The following is a 12,916-nucleotide window of genomic DNA, read 5'->3' as shown; positions in this document are numbered from 1 at the left end:
GACACAGGTATGACTACATACGATTCCTTTTGTATTTTAACATTTTACAAGCACATTTAGCTACTCGAAAATTGTCAAAAAAATATTTCCGAAATTAATTTTATTACGTTAGATACACTTGCATATTATTTGCTCATTCCCTTTGGTACAAAAAGAGCATAAAACGTTACGGAAAAAAAGTCTAAGTTGTAGAATCAAAGAAGAATGTAAGATCAAAGAAAAAGTTACTTTGCTCCCCTTCTGCACGTAAAAATTGTCAAGAGTGCTATGAATAAATTCCACCTTTGACCCATAAAGTTAGTGTCTTAAAAGCTTAACTACTGAACTGAAATGGCTTTAAGCATAAAGTTTAAAACGTGCTCTAAAACTTTAATTGTCTACAAGTACATAAACACAATTTATAAATTAAACTTCATGACGTTCTCGACTTAAAGACCCAATAAAACCTCGATGTTAATGGAATTGGCATTAAGGATTCTGCACCAGATTGTAAAGATGCTATTCTATTTTATTGTACACGCAATGTTTTTTCTAATTTATATAAATTTATAGACGAAAATTGCGGAAACCTTGATACGAACGTAAGTCGTTTCGATTCTTGAGAGACAAAGTTTCCGACGCAGAGGTGAACCGTAAATTTAAAAAGCCCGAACCGTCCTTGTCTGTAGTTAGGTTATCAAAATTCAAAGCCAATTGTTATTTCTACCTCCAACTTGAACTTCTGCTCAAATATAATTACAATCTCAATTTATCGGAGCTTGTCATCATTCTGCTTTTGATCTTTGACTATCTTACAACACTATTGCACCGAATTACAGCTTTTTATGTAACCTGTATTTAATGTTATGTGTTATGTATTAGCTTCTAATGCTTACTCTCGAATCGCATTTTTTCAAAAATGTTCAATTTTTAATAATTTGTTTCACTCGAAAATTTTAAAAATACTTTCTTTTTCAAAATTTATTATTAATCTTGTGTCTATAGTAGTTGTGTATGGGATACTTTATTTATAGAGTTTAATATTATTTTGATATTAAAAGATTTCTATAAACTAGTTTTCATGAGATAAATGTTATCAGATATAAAAAACAATACAAATTAAATTTTCTGTTTTAAATTAAATTCTCGGGTAAATTTAATTAAAATATCTTTCATTCTCTTTTCTTGTAAGAGAATTTGCACTAATGAAATAGCTAGAAAAGAAAGAGGAAAACGTAGTTTTATTTTAGATCAAGAAACTAATTTTCCAGATTATTTCATCAGCTCAAATACCTCTTATTACTATTCCTACTTTATCCTTATTCTAACGATAGTAGATAGAGCAATGCTAATTTAAGAAAAAAAAGTGACGTTTATTGTGAAAAAAAAAAAACGTTTTTGTCGCACACACAGATAGCGATCTCTTGAAAGAATTGTTCAAGTTTAACCGTTACCTTTATACAGAATTAGTTTATTAAATGAGGACAATAAAAATGCCGAACTTAAGACTACCAAAAATAAGTATGATTATAAATACTAATATTATAAATGGAAAAGTGTGTGTGTCTGTTTGTTTGTCCGTCTTTCACGGCAAAACGGAGCGACGAATTGACGTGATTTTTTAAGTGGAGATAGTTGAAGGGATGGAGAGTGACATAGGCTACTTTTTGTCTCTTCCTAACGCGAGCGAAGCCGCGGGCAAAATCTAGTTCTTTATAAACCCATACCCAAACCTATAGACACAAGAACAAACGGATCTGACAACACACTACACATAATTTTGTCTGGACTCAAGCAGGCATTGATTGGCTCAGGAGAATGCGACACGCGGGTCGATCAGAACGGAAAAGTGGGTAAAATAGGGTGGGAACCGTCGTACCGGGAGCTGCCTGAGTACCACGCGCCGGAGGACAAAAGGATGAGGCCGCTGCGGCTCAGGAAGAAGATCTATGAGTTCTTTACGGCGCCGATCACCAAGTTTTGGGCTGATTCGGTAAGTTGAACAAGCTTTTTAGTAGCGTAAAATAACTAAGGTTAATCGGGATATGTGCGTGTCTTTAGAAGATACATAATAGGCGAGACGACCAAAAAAAACTAATTAGTCCGTCAGTTATATTATCAAAGAATTTTAGACACGTATTTTTTCTTTTTTCACGTAAACGAAAAATGACGATGGTACAGTGCGTTGAAGTTTCGCGTGACGTCACGCCTAGGTACAATTTTTACTTAGAAGTGACGTCACAAGCCCCCACTCCGGAACTTTGATACTCTATATCTTTTTATTTTTTCATTGATTAGAAAAAGCGAAAAATATTTGTTCAGTATTTTTGGACGATCTAACTGACGGACTATACAGAATGCCATTTTTTATGTAGTCGTCATCCCTATTATATTCTAAACGAAACATTTTAGAACTAATTATTCAAAGTATGGTCAACAAACTTTAAATTACGGCTATCATAGTTCTAATATTTTCCGTTTAGAAAATGTCTTCAAAAGACTCATTAACCCCACTAGCAAATATCCAGGTTGATCTTACCTAACTTAATTCTCCTGTAGCCGAGACATATAGGTAATTTGAAATCGGTAGTGTAGATAATAGTTTATTTAACTTAGTTTGAAAAGTGAACGAAACGAAACAAATCGAACTGAATAATTCTTGCTGGTAGAACTTTGGACCTTAGGAGGATGATCTAAAAGCTCTTAAGATTGATCCAACATACATAGGTACATACATCGCTTATTTACTCTATATACTAATGAGTATCTATAAACGCTCAATAAAACACAAATGGATTGGAACTTTTGTATTTCATAATGATCTTTGATACGAAATGTCACCTTTTTGGTTGAACAAACCGCCATTTTCGACGAATACGTTGATCATATTTACCCTTCTATATCGAGTTTAGAGATAATTTTGACGTATTTTAAAGCTCGAAGCGGGTCAATCAGCTCACAGACTGCGAGGACTGAGTAGGTAATTTCCGTTCAGCACCATTTAGGTACGAAAGTCTGAAAATAAATCAAGAGCTTTTTAAAAAGCGTTGACATTTCTTCTTTTTCTCTTCTCTAAATAAGTAAATAAATCCATTTTAGATACAATCTGAACGACTGTGTAACAAAATAATGAAATATTACTTTTATGAATCATATTGGAATTTCAAAGATAATTTGATACAGAAATAAAAAGACTAAAATCTGTCATTTCAAAGCTAATTTATTATTTTATCAAGTTTATTTTTGTGAGATCAAATCTTACTCTAACATTTTTTACGTTCCAAAGTACTAAATACTCGTATTAAAAAAGTACTAAAGTAGTAAATATTCAGGCGGACAAAAACTTCTTCATTATTCGATTAAAAAACGGAATAATGAAAGTTTATTTGTATCAGTTTCTGCAATGGAAAATTGATGAAGGCAAATAGTCAGTTTAAAATTGAATAAAAGCTTATTGATTATGGCGACCTGAATTGACCTATTTGTATTATTGCAAAACTTTGTGTTGCAGTTTTCTTCTTCATTTATATTATAAATGTACAGGGAGCGTACTTTTCGTGCCGATGACATCAATTTGACGTCACGCTCCATAATAGGGTGATCACAAATTGTTTTATTGTTAATTATTAATCATTAGTCATCAATCATTTTAAGTTATGAATTTCTTTGCATGGTAATGAATGCAAGAAGGATGGTGTGCCTTACGTTAGAGAGAAATTCTCTTTTCTACGTATTTATTGTAATGTGTTGTTAACAATACTATTTAATTAAATTTATTTATAAAAACAAATAAAATACACACATTTCAAGTAGGTATTATTTATGCCAAATGTAAATGGACTACTGTATTTGAAGTAATTTGTATACGATTAAAATGATTGACGACTAATGATTAATAATTTACAATAAAACTATTTGGGATCACTCTATACGGAGCGTGACGTCAGATTAATGTCATCGGCATGAAAAGTACGCTCCCCGTAAATGTATTTTGGGGCAAATAAAAATGGCAGTCAAAAAATGAAAATTAACAATACCTAAGTTACCTATAAATTTAATATCAGGAACTTTATGTACTTTGTTTTTGTATCTTATAGGTACTTTTCCCTTTTGTTTGACATATTTTATGTCACTTGATTAATGAAAACTGTGAGTAGTGTGAGTGCCTCCAAGGTCTCAAACTATCTCCATACCTACCATTTTTAGGGTTCCGTACCAAAAGGGTACAAAAGGAACCCTTATGGTGCGACTCCGTCCGTCTGTCTGTCTATCTGTCACACTATTTTTTATGGCCATAATTAATAATTGAAGCGCGATACCGAATAATGAGTGAAATGAATTTCTCATTTTTAATTTTAGTGTAGATAAGTTGTAGGAATTGTTTAGGACATAACTTCTTAAATGATATTACTCCTAGTTTCCCTTTGATTCAAAATCATGTTCTTTATTGTCTTTGTGATCAATACTTTATTTGATCAAGACAGGTTCTGTATTAATTTTGCCAGAATCAGGAAATTAAATTATATTTATTTATTTGTGGTGATTAACTGAATGTCGAATATTTAGTAGTACATTCTATAAAATCAATTTAGAGTTAAAAACTAATTCACTTCAAACATCCGAATCTTCAGAGACCCTTCAGCTTTCAGTTTGATTGAAGGTCTCTCTTCATTAATATCTGTTTGGCGGGTAACAACCCCCGACATAGGCACTGATCACAGCAAAAGCGAGAAGGCGATGAGCTATCGGCTATAGAAACGAACAAAATATAGCCGCTCCAGTGTAAATAAAAGAGAGAGCGAGCGATTTATATTTCATCGCTCGGCGACTAACTTAAGACGATACGGTAGGGGTCAATTCTCCATACAAACGCTCTCGACTATTTCCTCCCTGGTTTTTGAAGATAGAGCAATGATTTTTTCAACACAAATTGTTATTATCTGTGTCGGACCGTTTTGATTTTTTTTATATTCTGCTTTTTAAAAACTCTAGAGCCAATCAAAAAATTCCAAAAACGGCCTTTTTCATTGTGGCGCAAAAAAAGGTGTGATACTCAAGATTGGTAACAATTAACCAATAAAGCTAAACGGTCCGACATAGATTATTTCATTGTTATTCAGATTCTCAAATTTTGTTCCGATTGATTAAGTTTTGAAGGAGGAAAGAGTCGTTTTTTGAAATATCTTTTGACTGAGTTGTTCTTAATGGACAATTTTTTTTCGATAAATCTAGTTATAAACACTTGTATATTTAACAAAAATTCCCAAGTTGAAGCCTTTCCATTTTAGCATTTTCGCTACCGTATCCTCTTAACTATAACTCACTCCCGCTATCATAGCGTCTCTTTTGTTTACACGGGAGTGACTATCTTTTGTTCATTTCTATCACCGATAGCTTATATTGGGTTGGTAAGAAAGTAATGAGCGATCGATTGAATTCCACATAAAATTTTTGAGAGAGTTCTAGAATCTTCTATGGTCGAAAGTATATAAAGGGCGAGTCGCACAGTTTCTCGTCAGTCATTCACTAGCTGTCGCCGAGCTAATATAAGGAAGAAAATGGACGAATTAAAAGTGCATGTAAGGCATTGCTTACTATACGAAATTCAGTCTGGCCATTCAGCCGCCAAAGCAGTGCGTAATATATGTCAGCGTGTTGCTCCTGAAGTTGTGTCTGAGGCCACGGCGAAACGATGGTTCCAGCGGTTTCGTAGTGGCGACTTTTCATTATCAGATCAACCTAAGTCTGGTCGACCGGTGAAGATTGATGTAGCCAAATTAAAAACCTTAATTGAAGGAGATCCGAGGCTAACGAGTCGTACTCTTGCTACCGAGTCAGGCTGCTCTCATGTCACCATAGAAACACATTTACACGAGTTGGGAAAAAACTACAAATACAGTGTTTGGATACCGCACGAACTTGATAGACATCAACTAAACCGCCGCGCCGATATCTGCATACAACTTCTGTCTTTTCGCCGCACATTCAACTGGTTGGACCATCTTATCACTGGAGATGAAAAATGGGTCTTATATATAAATCACACACGCAAACGTCAGTGGCTAGCTCCAAACGAAAAAGGAATAGAGGCACCAAAAACAGAGCCTCACCCGAAAAAAGTTATGCTGTCCGTTTGGTGGGATATTCGTGGTATTATTCACTGGGAACTCCTACCAAGTGGAATGACTGTTACCGCATCAGTATACTGTAATCAGCTTGAAAATTTAAACCAAAAAATCTGTCAGAATCGTCCACAGCATGCTAAAGTTTTTTCTTACACGACAATGCTCGCCCACACATTGCAAAAGTGACTCGGCTAAAGCTATTGGAGCTAGGTTGGAAAGTGATACCTCATCCACCGTACTCTCCAGACGTGGCACCTACGGATTACGCATTGTTCAGATCGCTAAGCAATGCCTTGAATGAAAAAAAGTTCGATGATCAAGCCCATCTACGACAGTACATAGCTGAGTTTTTTTAATCTAAACCTAAGAACTTCTTCGCCGATGCTATTCATTCTTTACCAGAACGATGGAGACAAGTAGTAGATAACGAAGGCCGTTATATTTTTGATAAATGATTAAAATAATAAATTAAATAAAAATTACAATATTGCTTATGATTCGCTCATTACTTTCTTACCAACCCAATAGCTTACTCGCTTTTGGTGGGACCAGTGCCTTATGTTTGATCGATCGATAATGTCAAAATGACTGATTTTATTGTGTCCAAATATTGAAGCGTGACCCGGTAGAGCATGGCTAATGATCCGGTTTTAATGTCAGGTTTTTAAAGTAAAATGAGCTTTTTTATAAAAAAAAATGTTAATAACGTTATCCGCACAGATCCAGCTTTTTTTGTTTTTGAGCTCAGAATCACTAGCAGATTCAATCTTGATCCTCAAAAATGTCCTAAAAATTATTACGCAATTGTAGTACCTATCCCTCAGGTCACTGCATTGTGACATACCTAGACTATGATAGTGATAGGGAAAAACTGTCGATTCTGAATAGGATGGACCCAAACACCAGGATTTGTGAAAATCTGTTTTATTTTGGTTAATGCCCAAATTTTACAGCTACAAACTGTACGGTTATTTACAAATAAGAGAAGAGAGCAACGTCATTATCATGCTTTGATACCCAAGCAACTGATTTTTTTTGTTATTCATGAAAGTGGAATTTTGAGAGTTGCAAAGGTTTTTGGGTTTCAAGGCATGATGTTTTACGAAACTTCTTACCGACACACAAAATTATTGTGCCTTATCCAATTTATTCTTATGAGGCTAAAAATAATAAATAATTAATTTATTTGAATTGTTTCAGATCGCCTACATATTGTTCCTATTGATGTTTACATATACAGTATTAGTCAGGATGAGCCATACGCCGTCTTGGCCTGAGATTTATTCTATATGTTATATAATAACGTTTTTATGTGAGAAAGTAAGAGAAATCGTTACGTCCGAACCTGTTGCTATTAGGTAAGTGTTTATAATTATAATGCTTAATATTTTATTTTTCAAATGCACGGCATAATTTTTTGTGTTCTATTACATTCAATTTAAATAGTAGTGGAACTAAAATGGCACCCAGTAAACTCTCGTATATTTCACAGTTCAACTCAAGATGTTTCTGTATATTTCAATTAATATAAGTATTAATTTGTTCTTTGGATATCGATTATTGAACCATAACTAAACTTCTTTTACTATGAAATTAAAATTGTTGGTCAATATAATAAAATCATCCTTATCAAAAGCTTATCGCTGGTACATATAAAGCGATGAAATCATTACATTACTTCGATTTAGATAACCTCTAAAATAAGCAAGACTGGGTGTAATTCTATAAAGACATTGAAAATATTATAAAATTAACATACATTCTGGGCAGAAACAGCCAAAACACACCTGGTTTCGTAAGAATCAGTAGTTTAACAACTTTTTGTAGAAACGCTCTAATACACAGTAGACATTACCGGCCCTAACATAACTAATCACCTTTGACTTTCTTCCTTAGACATAAGTTCAGTGTGTGGGCATGGAATATGTGGAACACGTACGACGCAGGCTTCATCATATTCTTCCTGGTGGGTCTGACGCTCCGGCTGCGCGTGAGTTCCATGGACGTCGGCCGCGTCATCTATTGCGTCGACATCATCTACTGGTACTTAAGGATACTGAACATATTAGGCGTTAATAAGTACTTAGGTAAGTCCGTAGTGCTATGGCGTTCAATTATTTGTTCTTCAATGCATTTAGAAACTATTTGAGATATTTAGTTATATTTAGAAAAAGTTTGCTTGTTGCATAAAACAGTAATATAATTAAAATATTTAACTTGAGGAATATTATAATTTAATGAATTGAGATGTCCCTGTTTTTTCTCAAAAATAAATAATGCTTACAACTTTCGGTGGTACATAAAACGAATAACAAATTTTGTAACAAAATATATAAGCAACGAAAACCAACGTAAAACTTGAAACTTCTGAAGTTATCCCTATGATTTCCAGGACCTTTAGTCACAATGATGGGTAAGATGGTGAAAAACATGATATACTTCGTGGTGCTATTATTGGTGGTGCTAATGTCGTTTGGAGTCGCTCGGCAAGCGATACTCTACCCTGATAAGGAGGCCAGTTGGTACCTCATCAGAGAAGTAAGTAAAAACAATTTTAAAATATATTTAGATATAGCTGAACTACAGCCAAATTAGTTTGTGAACAAACTTCTGGTGGTTAAAAAATGACAAATTTATCATCCCCTTCAATGAAATCATTTTTTGTCTCGTTTAATTTAACGTTATTCAATGATCAAGAAAATATTAAATAGTGAATGCTAGCTGTGATATGCTATGATGAGCCATTATTAATTGTGACTTCGTTACTATTAGTGATGTACATTTCTGCACATTTTCGAATTTCATACTAACAACCAACATTACCCAACCACTAACATTTCCAGGTATTCTTTCAACCCTACTTCATGCTTTACGGCGAAGTATTCGCCGAACAAATGGCGCCCCCTTGCGGCGGGCTCAACCAACCAGAGTGCCGGGTGGGCCACTGGGTCCCCCCAGTGGTGATGAGCGTGTACCTCCTCATCGCGAACATTTTACTCGTTAACCTTCTCATTGCGGTGTTCAATAACATCTTTATTGAAGTCAACGGTGTGTCGCACCAGGTTTGCGGCCAGTTTATCGTAGATGTTGATGTTATTGATGTTCGTTTCGCCTGTTGCGAGATTTGATTTACATTGTAGGCTTGGTTAGAATCCTCTGATACGTATTGGTAGTTTTTTAGTTATGTCAGATCTACATTTTTAAGTTACAAAATGATTTTGATTGAACCATTTTTAATTTTAAGCATCCCGCACCACCGCACCCATTTTTTAACAACCTATACGTAGTTAATTATTTTTTTAAACTTAATTTAAGTTTATCCCCACCTTTTTTATTTATTTTCTTTTCAATTCTTTTTAGATATTCTTCCAACCGTACTTCATGTTGTATGGTGAGGTGTTCGCGCCGGAGATCGATCCCCCGTGCGGCTTGGGCCTCGACATGGCCAAGTGCGTGACTGGCCGCTGGATCACGCCCATCGTTATGACGATCTATCTTCTCGTCGCTAATATTTTGCTCATCAACCTCCTTATTGCCGTTTTTAACAATATATTTAACGAAGTCAATGAAGTCTCGCATCAGGTTTTGTTTATTTTGCTTTATTATTTTTTGTTGTACAGTCAGCCAAGAAAGTGGTCTACCACTTTTGACAAAAGACGACGACGATCGCTAAGGTTGACTTGACACGTGGCATGACGTAAATACCATATATAGACAGAGCAAGTGTCACTGACATAATATTATTGCAAGCGGAAATCGAACTTGTTGTCTCATGAAGTTCAAACGAACCTCAACCGTAGGGTGGTAAACCACATTTTTGGTCGACTGTACCTTTTTGTGCATGAATATTTCCAAAAAAATTAAGCTTTTGCTCAACAGCAAAATAATTATTATTTAACGCTGAACTAACTTTTAACATTTTTTTATTTGTGTTGCAAATTAAGTTCAGTGCTGCATGAAGTTTCGTTCGTTTTACAATCGTATTTAAAATCACTTATAAATTAGTACTACCTACTCCTAATAAAGTGCTTATCAACGTTATGATTCAATAAAATACTTCAGCAATTTTGCAGCAAAGGCCAAACTCTACATTTAACTTCACAGGTATGGATGTTCCAAAGATTCACGGTGGTGATGGAATATGAACAAAAGCCAGTTCTGCCTCCGCCGCTAATAATTTTCTGTCACATATACGCGACGTGCAAGTGGGTGACGAGAAATGTCTCACACCAAAGGTTTCAGTACGATAATGGATTGAAACTTTTCTTAGAGAAAGAAGACATGGAAAGGTTATATGATTTCGAAGAAGAGTGTGTTGAAGGTTATTTTAGGGAACAAGTAAGTAGTTTCTCAAAAAAAAATCTTTGACTTGTAATGTAACACGATATTATTAATGTTTGTAATATTGAATATGATTAAATAATGATAGTAAAACTTAATCACGTTTTGCAGGAAGTTAAATTATCAAATTCTATGGAAGAAAGAGTGAGAAACACAACTGATAGGGTAGAAAACATCACAACTAAAATGGAAGACTTAAATCAAAAAGCTAATTGCCAAATACAGTCAGTACAGGTAAATTCAAAGAATATTAATTGTGTTTGAGAAGCTTAGGTACTATTTTAGAAACAAAATAATATATGTACTTATATATATATAGTATGGAAAGGGGGTGAAGAATTCCATGAAACATGATTTTAATACTGTTTTCGTTTACCATTGAAGGAAATTATGTGATGACACCATTATTTCAGAGCGTAGAGTTTAGGTTAAGAAAGTTAGAAGACGTAGCAGAACAGACGATGAACCATTTAGCCGTAATACACCGGTTCATGGCCACCCACCCGTCCCTCGTGAACCGAGGATCCACGGACACGCTGGGACCACCGCCTCCGACCTTCCAAGCCGCTGGTGCAAGACTGAGAACTACTAGCGACAGATCAGAGGTAAGCTTTGGACTAATTAAACGTAAGAATCAGTGTTCAATACGTAATGTGATGGCAAAAATATTAAATGTTCAACCTATAGAGGACGAATGAATGTCAACCTTCTTTATTAAGAATCAAAATTAGTTAAAGTAAGTAATACAGTTAAGATATTAATTTCGAAGATTCATAAGTTGATATAAATAGCACTCTGCTTTGCCCCAAACCAGAATACTTGTAAAATTATTAGTCGTAATACTTTTGCTTGCTAGTTTCTTTATATGAGGACTAACTACATTTTTCTACCATCTCTAACGATTCTGATAACATTCGGCAGAGAAAATCTGTCGTACCACGCCTATACTTTGCCACAAAAGTACTATTTCACAAAAGCATTATATATAAACCAAAAACAGTACGTTTGGCACTCCTTTGGACAATAAAGTTTTGTTAACAACTACTAAGGTAATCATTTAATTTCTAATTTCAAAATGAGCGTTCCATGATTTGGCTTTTGATCACAAAATATGCCAATTGCATCACAAGAATACCAGACTTTTGTGAAACCGAACTGTTTGCTTGTAAGTAATCTATGTCTGTTGAAGTGTCCCAGTTCATTTAACATTAGCTTCTCAAAGACTTTACTTAGTTCATTTTATATCTCGAATCATGATTTAAAAAGCGGTATGATTTTACATTTCATAAGATCTGGAAAGGTGCCTTCTTGAAATATTATATATTACATAAGGTGTCATTATAATAACTGTGTTCGTCTTCCGTTTTCTTTAAATGTACTTTTTTTAACAATATTTACAGTTACTACCAAATGAATTACATTTCTTAACATTAGCACAAAGTAATGAATGGGCTTGAGCTAGAAGAATGTAAACATTTTGTGGTGTTAACGGCTATATTTGAGAAATAATCTTCGAATGCAGGCAACATCGCTGTTCGACACTATTTGTTGATTATCTGATACAATGTTGACTTGACAATGTTTACATTTACCAGCTTCTTTATTTATAATACTCCAAGTTGTTTTCACTTTGTTGTCCGACACTTTCAATTTAGAACTAATAAAGTTTTTCTTGGCAGTTAAACACACTTTCTTGAAGATTCTTGAGTAGTTTCTTACATAGTCCAGGAATCGAAGATTCATAAGGATATAAATAGCACTCCTTGTAAAATTATGTCGTAATACTTTCCTAACTACATTTTTTTAACGATTCTGTAAACTGTCGTACCACGCCTATACTTTGCCACCGCATTATATGTACGTTTATTCAATAAATATACTAAATCATTTAATTGTTTGAATATAATACCAGACTTTTCGAAGAATGCTTCTCAGTGTTCATTTAACTAATGCAATTTTTTGTTATTCTGGCATGTCATTATTAACTGTCGATGTATTTTGTTATACCTTACTAAATTCTACATTTACATCATTCAATGTTTCAAAAATCTCATTGTGTCCGATTACCAAAACGCTTATTCAGTTACTTACATTGTTTTCAAATAATCTGAAACTACGTTTTGATAATCAATCTATGCTTTTATGTGCATTTGGTGATTTGAAAATAGCTTAGGTATCTGTTTCAGTAAATAAAGTAATTCCAGTTTTATCTTTATCCGAGTCATCATCAATTTTGACGTTAATGAAAAAGTCAATGTAAATTCAAGTTCCCACTAAAATTCTAAAGCTGAAATCAGCAATTATATTTTCAAATCAACTCGTACGCTCTCCATTGATGTGGCTGAACGTGGCAGGTGCTGTCGGACAGCGACACGGGCCCCCCGCGCTTCGTCGTGCGCCCCGTGCAGGAGGAGGACGAGCGATCGCAACCCTCCGATGTAAGCCATCTTACCGACGTCCCAACGAGTACT

General features: G+C 34.5%; 1 protein-coding gene across 1 annotated transcript in view; it reads left to right on the top strand.

Moving 5' to 3' along the window:
* LOC125234411 (transient receptor potential cation channel trpm) overlaps positions 1-12,916 on the top strand; it is a 448,945-nt gene that overhangs the window by 418,993 nt on the left and 17,036 nt on the right. The window contains 9 exon segments of the mRNA XM_048140640.1: positions 1,778-1,972; positions 7,305-7,462; positions 8,001-8,191; positions 8,497-8,642; positions 9,465-9,686; positions 10,209-10,442; positions 10,557-10,679; positions 10,859-11,050; positions 12,800-12,883. Of these exon segments, the coding sequence (XP_047996597.1) occupies positions 1,778-1,972; positions 7,305-7,462; positions 8,001-8,191; positions 8,497-8,642; positions 9,465-9,686; positions 10,209-10,442; positions 10,557-10,679; positions 10,859-11,050; positions 12,800-12,883 (1,545 nt within the window).

Source organism: Leguminivora glycinivorella, chromosome 16, assembly GCF_023078275.1.
Source record: "Leguminivora glycinivorella isolate SPB_JAAS2020 chromosome 16, LegGlyc_1.1, whole genome shotgun sequence".
Lineage (NCBI taxonomy): Eukaryota > Metazoa > Arthropoda > Insecta > Lepidoptera > Tortricidae > Leguminivora > Leguminivora glycinivorella.
Note: the sequence above shows the minus strand (reverse complement) of the source record. Positions and strands in the feature narration are given on the sequence as shown.